The sequence below is a fragment of the Myxocyprinus asiaticus genome, chromosome 22 (assembly GCF_019703515.2).
Source record: "Myxocyprinus asiaticus isolate MX2 ecotype Aquarium Trade chromosome 22, UBuf_Myxa_2, whole genome shotgun sequence".
Classification (NCBI taxonomy): Eukaryota; Metazoa; Chordata; class Actinopteri; order Cypriniformes; family Catostomidae; genus Myxocyprinus; species Myxocyprinus asiaticus.
In genome coordinates this window covers 33,107,755-33,127,351 of record NC_059365.1, presented here as the reverse complement: position 1 = coordinate 33,127,351, position 19,597 = coordinate 33,107,755, and the positions used below count along the sequence as shown (strand labels likewise).

The following is a 19,597-nucleotide window of genomic DNA, read 5'->3' as shown; positions in this document are numbered from 1 at the left end:
GTGGTTTCCTTGTTCCCTGGGTCACGTATCTGGGGTGTACGGCCGTCATCATGACAATATTTGGCAGGTTTGGTGCTCCAGAGGCGGTCTCCCACCCCTGAGCACCCAGCTGTGGCACAAATCCGCCACCGATGTGACAGTCTCCACGGGTCACAAGGACAGGCCTCTTCCTTCCCCTTCCCAGGCTGTTCCGGGGGTGGTCACAAGGAGCCAGGTAAGTGCTTCGATGTCCTTAGACTCAGCACAGCCACGACGTGGTGTGGCACCTCGAGCTCGGCCCCGCCGCGAGGCCCCACCTGCCGGTACGTCCGATGACATTGTCCCTTTGGTCCCCCTTGCGTTGAACTTGGACGCATGGCTTGCGCTTTCCAATCCATCGCGAGGGCTGGTCCGGACTGTCCGACTCGGCTGCACGATTCACTTCACCGGGCATCCGCCCAGGTTCAGCGGTGTCCACTTCACCTTGGTGAAAGACGAAAACGCTGCTACCTTGCACGGAGATCGCTACCCTCCTACGGAAGGGCGCGATAGAACCTGTCCCTCCAGCCGAGATGAAGAAGGGGTTTTTCAGCACCTACTTCATCGTACCGAAAAAAGACGGTGGGTTGAGGCCAATCTTGGACCTGTGAGTTCTGAACTAGGCTTTACACAGACTCCCGTTCAAGATGCTGACGCAAAAACGCATTCTGGCGAGCGTCCGGCATCAAGATTGGTTCGCGGCGGTAGACCTGAAGGATGTGTACTTCCACGCCTCAATCCTTCCTCGACACAGACCCTTCCTGCGGAGGGTCAGGCATATCAGTACAAAGTCCTCCCTTTCGGCCTGTCCCTGTCTCCTCGCGTCTTTACGAAGGTCGCAGAGGCTGCCCTTACCCCATTAAGGGAGGTGGGCATTCGCGTTCTCAACTATCTCGATGACTGGCTAATCCTAGCTCACTCTCGAGATGTGTTGTGTGCACACAGGGACCTGGTGCTCTCACACCTCAGCTGACTAGGGCTTTGGGTCAACTGGGAAAAGAGCAAGCTCCTCCCGGTTCAGAGCATCTCTTTTCTCGGTTTGGAGTTGGACTCAGTCTCCTTGATGGTGCGCCTTACGAACGAGCGTGCCCAGTCGGTGCTGGCCTGTTTGAAGGCATTCAAACGGAACAGCGGTTCCACTGAAACTTTTTCAGAGGCTCCTGGGGCATATGGCATCCTCGGCGGTGGCCACCCCGCTCAGGTTCATGCATATGAGGCCGCTTCAGCACTGGCTCCAGACTCGAGTCCCGAGACGGGCATGGCACCACGGGACACACCGCATGACCATTACGTCGGTCTGTCACCGTCTTTTCAGCCCTTGGACCGACCTCTCATTCCTACAGGCAGGTGTTCCTCTAGAACTGGTCCCCAGGCATGTCGTGGTCACGACAGACGCCTCCAAAACGGGCTGGGGCACTGTTTGCAATGGGCACGCAGCCGCCGGCCTCTGGACGGGTCCGCGACTGAATTGGCACATCAACTGCCTCAAGTTGTTGGCAATTCTGCTCGCCCTGCGGAGGTTTCGGCCGTTGATCCAGGGCAAGCACGTGTTAGTTCAGACAGACAACACGACTATGGTAGCATATGTCAACCGCCAAGGTGGTTTGCGCTCTCGTTGTATGTCACAACTCGCCCACCGTCTCCTCCTCTGGAGTCAGCAGCACTTCAAGTCACTGCAAGCCACTCTCATCCCGGGCAACCTCAACACTACAGCGGATGTGCTGTCACAACAGGTTACCCTCAGGGGAGAGTGGAGACTCCACCTTCAAGTGGTCCAGCTGATTTGGAGTCGATTCGACAGGCACAGGTGCACCTGTTCACCTGCCAAGAATCCTCCTCACTGCCCTCTCTAGTATGCCCTGACCGAGGCCCCCCTCGGCATAGACGCGCTGGTACACAGCTGGCCCCCTTGCATGCGCAAATATGCGTTTCCCCCAGTGAGCCTGCTTGCACAGACCCTGTGCAAGGTCAGGGAGGACGAGGAGCAAGTCGTCCTGGTAGCACCCTACCGGCCCGCCCAGACGTGGTGCTCGGACCTCATGCTCCTCGCGACAGCTCCCCCCTGGCGAATTCCCCTGAGGAAGGACCTTCTTTCTCAGGGAAGGGGCACCATCTGGCACCCGTGCCCAGACCTTTGGAATCTCCATGTCTGGCCCCTGGACGGGACGCAGAAGACTTAAGCTGTCTCCCACCTGCGGTGGTAGACACGATCACTCAGGCTAGGGTCCCCTCTACGAGGCGCCTGTATGCCTTTTAAGTGGCGTCTGTTCGCTAAGTGGTGTTCTTCCCGTCGGGAAGACCCCCAGAGATGCGCAGTCGGATCAGTGCTTTCCTTCCTGCAAGAGAGGTTGGAAGGGAGGCTGTCCCCTTCCACCTTGAAGGTGTATGTTGCTGCCATAGCAGCACACCATGACACAGTCGACGGTAAGTCCTTAGGGAAGCACGACCTGATCATCATGTTCCTAAGAGGCGCCAGGAGGCTGAATCCCTCCAGACCGCGCCTCGTTCCCTCATCAGACCTCTGTAGTTCTTCAGGGTCTACAGAGAGCCCCCTTTGAGCCTTTGCAGTCAGCCGAGCTTAAGGCACTCTCTTTGAAGACTGCCCTCCTGACTGCGCTCACTTCCATCAAGAGGGTAGTGACCTGCTAGCGTTCTCTGTCAGCGAAACGTGCCTAGAGTTCGGTCCAGGTTACTCTCACGTGATCCTGAGACCCTGACCGGGCTATGTGCCCAAGGTTCCCACCACCCCTTTAGGGTCCAAGTGGTGAACCTGCAAGCGCTGCCCCAGGAGGAGGCAGACCCAGCCCTGCCATTGCTGTGTCCGGTGCGTGCTTTACGCATCTATTTGAATTGCACACAGAGCTTTAGAATCTCTGAGCAGCTCTTTGTCTGCTTTGGTGCACAGCGGAAAGGAAGCGCTGTCTCCAAGCAGAGGATCGCCCACTGGCTTATTGACGCCATAACTATGGCATATGTCGCCTAGGACATGCCGCCCCCAGTAGGCCTACGAGCCCATTCTACCAGGGGTGTAACGGCTCCCTGAGCCCTGGCCAGGGGTGCCTCTCTAACAGACATTTGCAGAGCAGCGGGCTGGGCAACAACCAACACCTGTGCAAGGTAATACAACCTCCGGGTGGAACCGGTTTCGTCCCAGGTAGTGGCATGCAACACAAGCGGATAAGCCCGGGATAGCTGGCCGGGTGTATCGCTTGCACATAGCGCCTTTCACCTCCCTTGGAGCTGAAGACGTGCACCATTAATTCCCAGTAGTGTTCACAAACTTTGTTCCCTGGTTGACTTCCTCCGAGCCCTGTGGCAGTCGAGTTTTCGGAGAGACTCGCTGCCGGCCCAGAACACATGCTAACTAAGAGCCCTGTTCTGGGGTAGGTGCTCCGCATGTGGCGGTTCCCTGTAAGGCTAACCACATGCGATCTATATCTTCCGCTAGTTCGTTTCCCTGCTGGCAAACTGCGTCTTCCTTGGGCAGAGCCCCTCTTCCCCAGTCTCCATGTTTGTAGTAACTCCTCCCCCATTGGGCAGGATCTACCTTGAAGGCTCTCCACATGGTTGGAAAGACCATGTGACGTATTCTTCCACTTAAATATCCCCCCCTCTCTTTGGGCGAGGTGTGGTCTCCGCAGTGTCTTCCCCTTGGGAGGGACACCCCCCGACTTGACCTGGTGGCCCAGTTGGATAATCCCCCTTCTTTTTTAGGGAGTGGAAAAAGAGAAGGGGGAAAGAGGCCGACTGGGTTAAGCCTGTCTCTATCTTTGGGTAGTCGACTTGTCCCCAAAAAGGGCCGTTCGACACTCATAACTGTGTCGGGGGAGGTTACGTGTCATCCTGGTGTGCTGGCTATGAGGCACACAGCAAGTCTGCCCACCACACACCGCCAATTCACTTAACACAGTTCAGCTTTGTGGCGTTTTGAATAGGGACCCCTAGTGTCACTACATCGACACCAACGTCGAGTGAGTGACAGATAGGGAAGGTCGTGGTTACTGGTGTAACCTCCATTCCCTGATGGAGGGAACGAGACGTTGTGTCCCTCCTGCCACAACGCTGAACTACCCGCTGAAATGGCCAGACCTTATATCGGCTCCTCAGCATAAAACCTGAATGAATGGTTGCATACCAGCTCTTTTTATACCCGTATGTCCGGGGGAGTGGCATGCAAATACCACTCGCCAATTTTCAATGGCCTTCTACCAAAGACCAGAGGTGTCTCGGGCTCCCAAGAGTGACCCCTAGTGTCACTACATCGACACCAACGTCTCGTTCCCTCCATCAGGGAACGGAGGTTACACCAGTAACCACAACGTTTTTTGGCATCAGCAACAGAGAGCATGTGTCGTAATTTAGCAATATTTCTTAGGTGGAAGAATTCTGTTCTACAAACATTGGTAATTTGATTTTCAAAGGACAGATTGGTATCAAATATAACACCTAAGTTCTTCGCTGTTGAAGACGATGTAACAGTACATCCATCGAGAGTCAAATTATATTTTAGCGGCTTATTTTTAGAGGTTTTTGGTCCAATAATTAGTACCTCTGTTTTGTCGGAATTGAGTAGAAGGAATTTCTGACCATGCAATCTTTTATTTCACTGATACACTCTGCTAATTTGGAGAATTGTGAATCTCATCAGGTTTTGAAGAAATATAAAGTTGGGTATCGTCGGCATAACAGTGGAAACTTATGCCATGATCCCTGATAATATCTCCCAGGGGAAGCATATACAAGGAGAAAAGAAGATGCCCTAAAACTGATCCCTGTGGCACTCCATACTTTACTTTTGTTTGGTTTCACAATTCCTCATTTACACAGACAAAGTGGTAGCGGTCTGCTAAATAGGACCTAAACCATGCTAATGCAACTCCACAAATGCCAACATAATTCTCTAGCCTATTCAAGAGAATGTTGTGATCTATTGTGTCGAATGCAGCAAAACGATCTAAAAGCACTAGAAGTGAAATGCAGCCGCGATCAGATGATAAGAGCAAGTCATTTGTAACTCTGATAAGTGCAGTCTCTGTACTGTGATGAGGCCTAAATCCTGACTGAAATTGTTCATATATACTATTTCTCCATAGAAATGAATATAGTTGAGAGGATACTACATTTTCTACTATTTTCGACGTAAACGGTAGATTTTAAATCGGCCTGTAATTAGCCAGTTCTCCAGGATCAAGTTGTGGCTTCTTAATAAGCGGTTTGATAACTGCCATTTTAAAGTTTCTTGGGACATGTCCTAAGGATAGCGAGGAGTTAATAATATTAAGAAGAGGTTCTGAGATTACAGGGAATACCTCTTTTAAGAGCTTGGTTGGTATATTACATATTTTAGCGGCTTATTTCAACATATTTCTAACTGACATCAATAAAATAATGTAGAGTGTGACTTGATTTTGTCCATCAGGAATTGATTGGATCGGAAGTGGGTGTTATATACCAAAATGAAGCCAGGTTGATGGAGGGAAGGGGTTGAAAAAGTAAGAGGGATTTGTGCCGAAAAGGAGAGTCATCAAGTACATTTTGATCAAAGATTACGAAGACAAATATTTTTTTTTTTCCTTTCGTGAATCATGAATCGTGCACAATAAGACCAGAAACGGGCATCTCAAAAATAAATTAAACCCAGAATATTCCTTTAACTTATTCAGTTGCTTGGAAACAATTCACACATTCAGAATATGCCATTAGCTGATTCATAGCTTAGCCTTGAGTTTGACAGGTCTTTCTGATGTATGCTTGCAGTCCACAAGCCTCATAGAGCTGGGTAACCCCTCTCAGAGCCTGGAGAATGTGTGTCGCTGGGCTTTTGAACAGCAGAGGAAGGACACCACTGATAAAGAGTACCATGATCACGCCATCTTTCTCACTCGTCAAGAGTTTGGACCCACAGGGATGCAAGGTAAAATACACTCCAACACACACACACATGCTCACACACACACATAAGCATCATCAACCTCCAGAGATTGAAACATTTTGCTTACAAGAGCAGTAAATGGGCATCTATCTGGATGGGTTTAATAAAAAGTAACAAAATGACCTTGATCTGGCATTGACCTCAGTCAGTACCATAGCAGTAGAAAATAAGTGTTCAAAATTATACCTGAAAATATCAGTGAGATGCGTGTGTGTGTGTGCGCTTGGGTCTTGTTTGGAGATACACTGATAAGCCAAAACATTATGACCACTCAAAGGTGAAGCAAATAATGTTGATCATCTCCTAACAAGGCCACTTGTCAAGGTCTGGGTGGATTAGATGGTAAGCGAACAATCAGTTCTCATAGTCAACATGTTGAATGCAGGAGAAATGGGCAGGAGTAAAGACCTGAGCGACTTTGACAAGGGCCAAATTATGGCCAGACAACTGGGTCAGAGCATCTCTGAAACGGCAAGGCTTGTGGTGTGCTCCTGTTCAGCAGTGGTGAGTACCTACCGACAGTGGTCCAAGGAGGGACAAACCACAAACCGGCGACTGGGTGTTGGGTGTTGGGCGCCCAAGGCTCATTGATGCACGAGGGCAACGAAGGCTATCCCATTTTGTCCTAACCGATGGAAAGTCTACTGTGGCACAAGTCACAGAACATTTGAATGATGTTAACGGGAGGAATGTGACACAACACACAGTGCATCGCACCCTGCTGAGTATGGGGCCGCGTAGCAACAGACCAGTCAGAGTGCCCATGATGACCCCTGTCCACCGTCGAGAGTGCCTGCAATGGGATAATCTGCAGGATAATGCACCCTGCCACACTGCACACATTGTTCGGGAATGGTTTGAGGAACATGATGAAGAGTTCAAGGTGTTGCCCTGGCCTCAAAATTCCCCAGATCTTAAAATTGATTCAGCATCTGTGGGATGTGCTGGACTAACAAGTCCGATCCACGGTGGCTCCACCTCGCAATTTATAGGACTTGAAGGATCTGCTGAAATGTCTTGGTGTCAGATACCACAGGACACATTCAGGGGTCTTGTAGAGTCCATGCCTCGGCAGATCGGTGCTGTTTTGGGGGCATGCAGAGGACCAACAGCATATTAGGCTGTTGGTCATAATGTTTTGTCTCATCAATGTAAAACTGACTCCAAAGTGAGCTAAATCTTACAAAATCTAATTTTGGGTATGTGTGTGTGAGTGTATGTGTTTAATGAATATGTGAGGAGGACAGACTCAATCAGGTGTTCTTGTGCATTGCTAGGTTACGCTCCTGTCACAGGCATGTGTCATCCCGTGCGGAGTTGCACTCTTAACCATGAGGACGGTTTCTCATCTGCATTCGTGGTTGCACATGAAACCGGCCATGTGTGAGTATTGGCTGTATCTTTGCTTTATTCATATTAATATGTCAAAATATATGTGTGAAAATATGTAAACAGTATATTTCTGGGTCTTGATGATCAGTTATGGGTGACCACATGATCAAGTCAAGTCATTTTTATTTGTATAGCGCTTTTCATAACACATCGTTTCAAAGGAGCTTTACAGAAAATCATGCATTAACAGAAAATGAAGTTCCCCCAGTTCCCCTCTGGCTAAACAGCATAAATATAATGCCAATATTAGTTATTTGTGTGCAGTGCAGGTTTTAAATTAGTAAACTAAGTAAGTGTTAAGGGCTAGTGTTTAAACAAAGATTTTGTATGAACTGTAAGATTAATGACTAATGTCTTTGAAGTTCATCCTGGATTAACTGCAGAAGTTCACATAGATGCATTGTCCTTTGTTGTTGGCTGATGAAGGTTTTTGTTGACAATTAATTGATAGTCTATTTATTCCATTTTAAAATTGTAGTCCATCATTAGACCAAGGTGATGCAGGCAGAGATCAGTGAGGTGCATCGCAGTTCAACCGGCAGGTCATTTCGGTGAGGTCTATCCTAAGTCCAAGTTTCAGGCAGTGGCATATAAAGTATCCCATGTCTTATGGTTGCAGTTGGCATCAGTTCATTCCCTGAAGTCCATCATAATAGACTGAAGTGATGTCTGGCTTGCACCGGCTGCATTTAGTCGTCATCACTCAGTGACATGTAACTGTGGAGTCCGACACCAAGCAGGAACGGAGCTGGATCTGGCTGGCTCTGGCTGGCTCTGGTAACCTCAGGATATGAGATTGAGACAGGGAAACAAATAGAATAATATTAGCGTAGATGCCATTAAATTTTTTGCAGAGTTATAGATCATGATAAATGTTTCTGGTTCTGGCAGACCTAACTAAAGCAGCCTAATTGTGAGTTGATGGATAAATTAGCTGTATGCCTGGCTAAATAGAGGAGTCTTTAGTCTAGACTTAAACTAAGTGAATGTGTCTGCTTCCCGAACAGTGTTAGGGAGACTATTCCATAGTTTAGGAGCCAAATAGGAAAACGATCTACCTGCTTTTGTGGATTTTGATATTCTAGGAACTATTAACAGGCCAGAATTTTGTGATCATAATGAACGTGATGGAATGTAGCATAGTTGAAGGTCACTTATGGACTGCGGAGCTAGACCATTCAAAACTTTGTACGTAGTTAACAAAATGTTTAAATTAATATGAAATTTAACAGGTAGCCAATGTAACAATGATAAAATGGGGCTAATATGATCATATTTCTTGGTTCTAGTCAGCACTCTGGCTGCTGCATTTTGAACCCATTGAAATTTTGTATTGAACTTGCTGGACATCCTCCCAGTAATGCATTACAATAATTTAGTCTTGAGGTCATAAACGCATTAATTAGTTTTTCGGCATCAGCAACAGAGAGCATGTGTCATAGCTTAGCAATATTTCTGAGGTGGAAGAATGGTGTTCTACAAACATTGGAAATTTGATTTTCAAAGGACAGATTGGTATCAAATATAACACCTAAGTTCTTCACTGTAGAAGAAGATGTAACAGTACATCCACTGAGAGCAAAATTATTTTTAGCAGCTTATTTTTAGAGGATTTTGGTCAAATAATTGGTACCACTGTTTTGCCGGAATTGAGTATAAGGACATTTCTGGCCATCCAGTCTTGGATTTCATTGATACACTCTGCTAATTTGGAGAATTGTGAAATTTCGTCGGGTTTCGAAGAAATATAAAGTTGGGTATCGTCGGCATAACAGTGGAAACTTATTCCACGATTCCTGATAAAATCTCCCAGGGGAAACATATATAAGGAGAAAAACAGAGGACCTAAAACTGATCCCTGTGGCATTCCATACTTAACTTATGTTTGATTTGACAATTCCTTGTTTACACAGACAAAGTGGTAGCTAAATAGGACCTGAACCATGCTGATGCAAGTCCACAAATGCCAACATAATTCTCTAGCCTATTCAAGAGAATGTCATGATCTATGGTGTCGAAGGCAGCACTAAGATCTAAAAGCACTAGAAGAGAAATGCAGCCGTGATCAGATGATAAGAGCTAGTCATTTGTAACTCTGATAAGTGCAGTCTCTGTACTGTGATGGGGCCTAAATCCTGAATGTTCATATATACTATTTCTCTATAGAAATTGACATAGTTGGGAGGACACTACCTTTTCTAGTATTTTCAATATAAATGGGAGATTTGAAATCGGTCTATAATTGGCCAATTCTCCAGGATCAAGCTGTGGCTTCTTAATAAGCGGTTTGATAACTGCCATTTTAATGTTTCTTGGGACATGTCCTAAGGACAGCGAGGAGTTCATAATATTAAGAAGAGGTTCTGAGATAACAGGGAATACCTCTTTAAGAGCTTAGTTGGTGTTGGATCTAACATACATGTTGTGGCTTTTGATGTTTGGATAAGTTTTGTTAGCCCTTCATGACCTATGACAGCATAGGATTGAAGTTGCTCGTGAGGAAAATTATGAGACACTGTTTTCTGAGGTACTGTGACAGACGATTGCAAATTCCAATTTCTTATTTCTGATGATTTAAATTTTATCAGTTAAGAAATTCATGAAGTCATTACTGTTGTGCTGTGATGGAATATCTGGTTCAGTTGAGGCTTTTTTCCTAACCAATTTAGCCACAGTACTGAATAAACACCTAGGATTGTTGTGGTTATTTTCTATGAGTTTGCTAAAATATGCTGACCTGGCAGCTTTTAGTGCCTGTGTGTAGCTACAGACACTATCCTTCCATGCACCACGAAATACCTCTAATTTTGTATTCTTCCACTTGCGCTCCATTTTCCGAGCTGCTCTCTTGAGAGCATGAGTGTGATCATTGTACCATGATGTGGGACTTTTTTCTTTCATTTTCTTTCATCGAAGGGAGGCGAGAGTACTAGAGAAGACTGTATTGATATTTTCTGTTATTACTTCAAGTTCTTCTAGACTTTTTGGCTTAATGAGTATATGAGATAAATCTGGAAGATTATAGGTGAAGCTATCTTTAGTGGTCGAAAGAATAGTTCTACCTGAACCATAGCATGGTGTAGATTGAGTAACACTGGTTGATCGCAGCATACAAAAGACGAGGTAATGATCTGAGATGTCATCGCTTTGCGGCAGAATTTCTATAGTGTCAACATCAAATCCATATGACATAATTAAATCTAGCATATGATTATGGTGATAAGTTGGTCCTGTCACATTTTGTCTGACTCCAAGGGAGTTGAGAATATTGATAAATGCTAATGCCAATGTGCCATTTTCATTATCTGTTTGAATGTTGAAGTCACCAACAATTAAATCTCTACCCACAGTAACTACTAGATATGATAGAAAATTTGCAAATTCACCAAGGAAATCAGAATATGATCTATGTACTGTAGCAAGGGCAAAAGACGACAGAGATTTATGATTTGTATATTTGGATCCTCCCCTATAACTCTGTCTTGTGTGCTTTCTGATAGGGAACTTTGTTTTGCAGAGTGAGATTTATGTACAACCTCCTAAAATGTTTGATAACGGTCCTTATAAAAAAGGTTCTTCAAGTTATAAACATTAAAATTACATTTGAAACCCATTTTACTCCTGTTACTTCTGTGATGAATTGTGCTGGAAAAAAAAATCTGAACTTGATGTTATCCATGGGGAATTGTTTGCATTGTGAAAATGGGCATTACATATGGAGCCAGGTGGTTTTAAGGGGAGGGGTTCAAAAGTCTGAGCACTTGGTAATGTTCGACAAAAATAAAAGTTGTTTCAGAGGTTATTACATTATGATGATAGATTACAAAGACATTTTTTTTTTCAACGTGCATCAATTCATTTTTCACAAAAAGACCAGGAGTGTATTAAGAAAGTAAATAGGGTCAATTTTATATTTTATGTTGACTTCAAATGGGCCTATTACTATCATAATTAAAATCTAAAAATGCTAAAAGTTGCCTGTACTGGGGCAGGGTTAGATGATTAATATAGGGGTAGTAAGTTAATGTTTATGGGTGTTTATGGTTTCTTTGGTGGGCATCAAAAGCGAGTGAAATGTTGTTGTAATCACACAAGGTATTTAAGGTAAATATTAGATGGGTGTTTTAATAAGGTAAAACAAACCTCCCTAACCTAAAACTTTAACCTAAACTTAACCAATAGTGTCTTAAGCCGGGCGTACATGGTGCGAGTTCATCTCAAACTTGTGACTCTGATGTACTTATCCTCTTGTTTAGTTGTACATCTGGCCTTCCACATCTCTCTCTGTCCTTGTTAGAGCCAGTTGTCCTACTATCAGTTTCAATTACAATTTACTCTCCAGAGTGAAAAAATTATATGAGATGTAAAACGTTTTGAATGATTTGAATGCAGATCAATGGAGGATTCAGTTTTGTGAGCCATCTAGCGCCCCCTTGTGTAAAGAAAACTTTGTGTCTCACAAAATAGGTTATTTCTGACAACATTTGGGTCAATATCAAAATATGTTGACAAAGTCATGTCCCTTGACTTTTTTAGTCATGAAAATGCTTTCAAATAGTGAAAAAACTAAATAAAACTAAATAAATAATTTTTTTAAATAAATAAATAAATAAAAACATTGTAAAATTCTATAACCTAACGATGATATGAAATGGCTTGACAAATTTTGTAGAAAATATATTTGAAATTGTTAATTGCCTGAAAAAAATCCTTATCCCCTTCATCTGGTACACCACTTCTATGACATGTAAAGTTATTTGTGTATTTATTTTGTACATATTTTTAATAAAAGCATTAGTGCAAGGCCAAACAAGTGTGCAAAAAAGCAAAACAAAATTATTATTAATAACTTAAATAATTTAAAAAGAGTGTTTGATTTCATGGCATTGGTGTTAAAATCTTTTTTTTATTTATTAAAAACAAATTATACAAAAAGTTGTGGAAAGTAATTAAGGTCAAATTTCAGAGGCTGCTTAAATATACATATAGTGATTTTTCCTAGCATGTTAAAAAGTTATTAATTCACATTTTAACTAATATTTTCACACAAAAATATTTGGTGTTGTACCCCATTTAACCCTCAAAATTTGGTGTTGTAACCCATTTAACCCTCGTTAATGTTAACTTAGTGTTAACTTGCTTTGTTCGTGAAACAAAATTAAATAATAAAAGAAAGAACAACAGCCAAGTTGTCCTTTATGAATAAAACTTTATGTCAACATGTTACAAAATGTTTACCCTCAGCGTATATAGGCAAAAACTGAACTAAATGGAACATTTCTATATTTTGTATGTTGGAAAGTCAAACATTTTTGAGAATGACCCATTTGCAATTTCGGTCAGTTCCTCACATAAATCTGTTGTGTGACATGAAACACAGCACGAGTCATATGGACTACTGTTTACGGACGATATTAGCCTTTCACCGATATAGCCATATCGGCGTATATTTTACCGATATGAAAACTTTTTTCAGAACATATAATGCAGAAAACAATGCTTTAGAATTGGTGTCATAGCATAGTTTATCCAGCAGAGCGCACTCCGACTCAGAGTGAACTGACGGTTCTGCAGACAGGGCGGAGTTCAGCGGTGTCTCGGTAAGTTGTTAACTAGTTTGTGAAATACATACTGGAAACATAATAAACAATGACCCCATAATTTTCCCTTTTCAATATACTAATATAATATTAACCTTGTCCCTGACAACCATGTCACTCATGTCTGTTTGCTGTTAGCAAGCAACAGTTTGTCAGTGCAGTAAGTAATGTAGCAGATTGAAAGGTAAACATCAGAGCATCTTTTTGCAGCTCAGCAGACAATGGTGCGGTGGTGGATTGTGTCTGTTGAGTGTTGATTTCTCGCTATGTCATTACCTAGTTGGTGAGACACAGTGCTGGAAAGTAAAATAAACAATGTCCGTTTTTTACTCTCCATGGCAACAAGCTTATAGCTAACTAGCTAATCACGTTGCTTCTTTCATTGTTGTCAGCTGAGTGGAAGCTAATGTGTAAACATGTATTCACCAAACTGTTTTGTTCAGGATTCACAGTTTGGTACCCCTTTCACCTGAACAATTCCAGTCATTGCATTTATAAAATGTAATATTTACAAGTCTGGTTTTCCACCATTGAAAGTTTCCCCTGAACTTGTATAGCAGAATACGGTGTAGCACCACTGCCACTGTTTTTCTCTTGACTCGGCAGTATTAATATAGTCAGCATTTGACTGATACTAAACAGTACTGATGTTTATTTAGCTATTTATTTATTTTTATATATTCTTTATTTTAATGGTCAGCATTTGACTGATATTAAACAGCACTGATGTTTATTTAGCTATTTATTTTATTTTTATTTATTCTTTATTTTAATGGTCAGCATTTGACTGATACTAAACTGTAATACTGATGTTTATTTAGCTATTTATTTTATTTTTATTTATTCTTTATTTTAATGGTCAGCATTTGACTGATATTAAACAGTACTGATGTTTATTCAGCTTTTTATTTTATTTTTATTTATTCTTTATTTTAATGATCAGCATTTGACTGATACTAAACAGTACTGATGTTTATTTAGCTATTTATTTTATTTTTATTTATTCTTTATTTTAATGGTCAGCATTTGACTGAAACTAAACAGTACTGATGTTTATTTAGCTATTTATTTTATTTTTATTTATTCTTTATTTTAATGATCAGCATTTGACTGATACTAAACTGTAATACTGATGTTTATTTAGCTATTTATTTTATTTTTATTTATTCTTTATTTTAATGGTCAGCATTTGACTGATACTAAACAGCACTGATGTTTATTTAGCTATTTATTTAATTTTTATTTATTCTTTATTTAAATGGTCAGCATTTGACTGATACTAAACTGTAATACTGATGTTTATTGAGCTATTTATTTTATTTTTATTTATTATTTATTTTAATAGTCAGCATTTGACTGATACTAAACAGTACTGATGTTTATTTAGCTATTTATTTTATTTTATTTATTCTTTATTTAAATGGTCAGCAATTGACTTAAACTTAACATACAGTACGGATGTTTATTAAGCTATTTATTGTATTTTTATTTATTCTTTATTTTCTCAGTGTTCATTTCTAGAATTTGTTGACAATGTATTATAATAATGTCAAATATTCTTTGATAAAAAATATTTGTTTAATAAAGCAGCCTTCTGAGTACCTTTGCATAGTCATTTAGGTGCAAAATGGGTGAAAAATCCACATAGAAAAGGTCTGTTTTCATTGCAGCTCAAAAATTAACTATATCAGCCACCATATCGGTAATCAGTGAATTTTCCCTCTCTAAATTCGTTATCGGTCTCAAAAATCCCATATCGTTCGGGCTGTAGTTTACGGACCCAGTTATTCACTTTTGTTGGAAAGCGAAGTGAATTTTATGGGTGCACTCTACAGCTGCACATCAATTTCGTCATGAATGAACCAAGAATTGTTACTGTGAGAATATGTAGTTAAAGATGCTCATTGTTGTACTTGTAATAAGTGGTGTTTTATGAAAATAAATTAACTGTATGGTTAAAATATTTTTATTTAAAATAAACAAAAATAATTTGTTTTAATGACATCTCAAGCATAGTCCTTGAAAACAAATAAAAATGTGCTTGAAAAGTCCTTGAAATTCCTTGAATTTAACTTTGAAGCATCTGTACAAACCCTGTATAACAGATGCTATGCTCCCCTAAATGTCGCCCTAGAACTGAATGCAAGTATGATGAATAAAAATAGACCATGAGGGAAATTTTACAACTTTTTTCCATCAGAGAGATGAAGATTGTTTTCTAGCGCAACCCGTATGGCAAATGATTTGTTTGAAGAGCAGAGAACAGCATTGCATTTCTGTAGAATCGTTCTCAGTGATGTGGTCGTGAATAATATGGAAAAACACAATTTTAATACGACTATTTTCTCCAAATGTGTAAAAGCTTCATGAACACTCCATTTTCATTGATCGTGTGAGTTGTAACACTTTCTACTGATTGGTCAACTTCAGGTAGATCGCCAAATCGGCTCGTTCAACCACACACACCTCATGAATTCAAGCTGACAGCTCGTAATTCCTCTCACATGATGCGAGCCGTGACCACATGAGCACCAACGATTTCCACACTATCTCTCCCGACTGAAATAAAATCGGACGGGAGCTCGCACGACAGCCGAAAATCGTACCGTGTACACCCGCACTTAAAAGATAAATGAGAGGTGAACAAAACAGACCCTTTCCTTACCCTAAACCAACACCTAAACCTAACCGATAGTGTTTTAAAAGTAAATGATGCATTAGAGTAAAAGTGTTTTGATATAATAACATAGCAGTTTGTGAGTAATAGTGTGAAAATAATTGCTAATAAAGTAAGCCACAATACCCATGATTTGTGTTAAAGTGAATAAAACGTACAGTTCTTGTATCGCATCTATACAAGAAGTTAATTTCACCAGGAAGTTGCAATGAAACATAGAACAGGGCATGTAAAACTCAGTTTGCAAAAATGTATTTATAGTAACGTTCATTCTATGAGACTAGGTTGCAATTTTCATGACTTTCAAAAAACAAAAAGAAACAAAAAAGACAAATCTCATGTGATGCATGTACATTCCCTGTTGGATATTGTTAGTAGACAAATGTGTTAACAAGACTTTACTTTCTAGAAATCCACAGTGCTAAAATTGCCCAAAGTTGAAGAAACACTTGTGTGTGTGTGTGTGTGTGTGTGTGTGTGTGTGTGTGTGTGTGTGTGTGTGTGTTATAGGTTGGGAATGGAGCATGACGGGCAGGGGAATCGTTGTGGAGATGAGGTGCAGATGGGGAGCATCATGGCCCCACTAGTGCAGGCTGCTTTCCATCGGTTTCACTGGTCCCGCTGTAGTCAACAGGAACTTGGCCGATACCTACAGTAAGCGCTGGACATACAGTACACTGGGCTCCAAAAGTCTGAAACCACTAGCAAAAACGCTTCTATTGTATTATTACCATAAAATTTGAGTGACAAGCTAACAAAGTTTACACAAATTTCTGAATTTCTTAGTATTTGGTATGTCCCCTCTTTTGCGTCAACAAAGGAGTTAACATGTCGCACATTTGTTTACATTTGATTAAGATCCTAAACTAGTGCATCTTAAATATTTCAGTTTAATGTTATGTAATAACTTTTCTTTGTTTAAAAAATCCTTAAATAACAGATTTTAAATGTGGTTTTAGACTTTTGGATCTCACTTTACATACACACAGAATCACGTACTCACATACTGTACACACAACACAATCAACCACAACCACTGTACTGAATGTGCACAGCGAATAGATACATTTTACACACTGTATAGTTAGACTGTTGATTATACCATCTCATTCTTCCTCTGTAGTTCGTATGATTGTCTCCGTGATGACCCATTCGAGCACACGTGGGAGGAGCTTCCACAGCTGCCTGGGCTTCATTACTCCATGAACGAACAGTGTCGCTTTGACTTCGGAGCCGGATACATGATGTGCACAGCGGTCAGTCTCAAATTCACTATTGCTCTGTCTTTTCCCTTTCAAGTAATGCATTATTATTATAAGATTGTAAAATCACTATAAGCATGTATAATTTCCCCTTGACAACCATCAGCTTTTCATAACAATCACCATTTGTGAGTCACTGGGTTCACCTTATTTGCTGTAACCCAGTATGATGTGTTATACATGCTAATAATGCATTATGAAAGTAACACAGTATCCTGTGTTAAGTGAGTTTTGATATCTGTACATGCTGAAGGAAAAAAAAAGCCTATTAAACAGGAGAAGAACTAGGTTTTAAAGGAATAGTTCAGCCAAAAGGAAAATTCGGTCATTATTTACTCACCCTCATGTTGTTTCAAGCTCGTTTGCTGTTATTTTTTTCATTATAGAACACAAATATATATATATATATTTATATATATATATATATATATATATATATATATATATATATATATATATATATATTTATTTATATATATATAATATATATTTTTTATATATATCATATATATATATATATATATATATATATATATATATATATATATATATATATTTTTTTTTTTTACAGAATCCTTACGCAACTCTTTTCTTTTTAGTTGGGTTTTCACTTATCGTTTGGTTTCAAGACATGCGAGAAATAGTTATGTTTGAATTTTACCTGGCTTGAATAATTACTTTTCGTAATTTTCATTCTGCTCAAAGAGTTATATGACTTTAGAAGACTTGGAATATAGCCCAAGTCGTATGGACTATTAGGATACTTGCATAATTTTTTTTAGTTTGGAGCTAAACCCTTTAAGCTCCAATTGGCCAACTGAGAATAATTATCAGAAAAGTAATAACTATAATCTTTACTAACACAAATAGGTATCGTTTTAAAGCTTAGAAGCTCTACTTTACAATGCATGTAAGCATTTTCACCAAAACTGAACAAGTGCTTTGAAATTTGCAGACAAATCAGAAGTGTTCCATTTTGATAATTTAGTAATTTTGCACTTTACATATTATTGTAATTGGTAAAATCATCAAAGCGATCAAATAGCCATGTGTCATATGTTGTTGGAAAGCTCTCAAAGAGTACAATACAACCAGCCTATTACAAAAATATAGTGAGTAATATTTAAGTAAATGTCTTTGTCATGCATGTTACATGTAAACAGGTGTTGCTTACAGCCAGGTTTTCATTTATAAACTTCATAAAAAATAAACAGAACATAAAATATCACATAACATTACTTAGAGCAGACAATTCTCTTTAAAACGAGCCCACACAATGTAATTGGATGCATAGATCATTTGATAATCCACATGAAGCACAATGTGCACGCAGCACATAAAGTGCTACAGTATCTGTCTTTCATGGATCAGATGACTTCATCGGAAATTATGTAGTACATTGCCAGCATCATAGGAACACTAAACCAAATTGTATTAGGATTCAGGTCTCTGCAACCAGAGGTGGAAGTCATCCAAATATGGGCAGAGAGAGAGGAAAATACTCTTATTACATATGGCCACCAGGAGATTGCGCCAAGTACATGACACAGACTATACAATGATGGCTCAAATTACACAGAATGGAACTGAATGAGATCTTGTTACTCATGCCTGCATCATTTGGATAGAGAGCATACCTTTAGTAATTGTTGTATTACTGTATTTAGTTCTTATGTACAATTATTATGTTGTATTTGTTTTGAGAGGCTTTTTGACACTTGGAGACATTTTTGGACACTAGGATAAATTATTTTTGTAATGCTATAACTTTTGATTACTTTGTTGTATAAACACGCAATTTTACTCTTGTTACATCTTACATAACTAGGAACAAAAGCAGTTTTTTCAGAGCTACCTTATTTACACCCTGAGATATAAAATGTAAAATTAGAAAAATAAGAAAAAGGACATTTTTGGCTCTTTTTTTATTTATAAAAAAAAAAAAAAAAAAAAATGTAAGCAGTTTCTTAGGCTGAGAGTCTCATAATTTATCATAATCTATATAATAATAATAATAATAAAAGTTTTCTTTAAAATTATACCAAACATTTTTTTTTTTTTTTTGTAGAGTTATAAGCCTTTAATTTTAGGCATTCCCCTTTAAAAATACCTTCAGAGTTTAAAGGATTATAAGCTCATGGTCACTATGAAGTTGTTGTATGGAAAAGATCTCTGTGAAGATTCTTTAAAATTTATTTTTTTGAAAAAAAGATTATTTTGTTTTCCACTGGAAAAATAACAGCTTATGGGTTTAGAACTACATAAAGGTGAGTAAATAATGGCAAGAATTATTTTTTTAGGAGAAATATTTCTTTAAACTCTGCACCCCTACTGTAGCTCATCAGCAGGCTTTGATTTTATGTAGATGTCTCAATATAAAATATTTTCAGCATTCACAATATGAAAAACATATACACAGAATTTTTCAAATAATTCAGTCATCTAACTCATTATTTCCTCTTCAGATTAATTCACACAGACAAAAAATGTGAGGCTAATTACACCATTTGCGATTCACTGTTGGAAAAAATATTTGATTATCAGAATAATGTATTTACTTATTTAAAATGAAAATGGCCCATCAGATAATCAAAACCAGATGGCAAGGGTTTGAAATCACTTGATGTTGGTTAAATAAACTGCATAAAAATGATTTCAAGAATCCTTGTGCTCACAAAATGAAATTCCAGCTACACAGCACTGCTTGGACTGTACT

General features: G+C 39.9%; 1 protein-coding gene across 1 annotated transcript in view; it reads left to right on the top strand.

Annotated features, from left to right (window-relative positions):
- LOC127413031 (A disintegrin and metalloproteinase with thrombospondin motifs 2-like) overlaps positions 1 to 19,597 on the top strand; it is a 321,044-nt gene that overhangs the window by 264,860 nt on the left and 36,587 nt on the right. The window contains exons 6-9 of the mRNA XM_051649825.1: positions 5,776 to 5,932; positions 7,228 to 7,333; positions 16,130 to 16,273; positions 16,743 to 16,875. Of these exons, the coding sequence (XP_051505785.1) occupies positions 5,776 to 5,932; positions 7,228 to 7,333; positions 16,130 to 16,273; positions 16,743 to 16,875 (540 nt within the window). The remainder of the gene's footprint in view (positions 1 to 5,775; positions 5,933 to 7,227; positions 7,334 to 16,129; positions 16,274 to 16,742; positions 16,876 to 19,597) is intronic.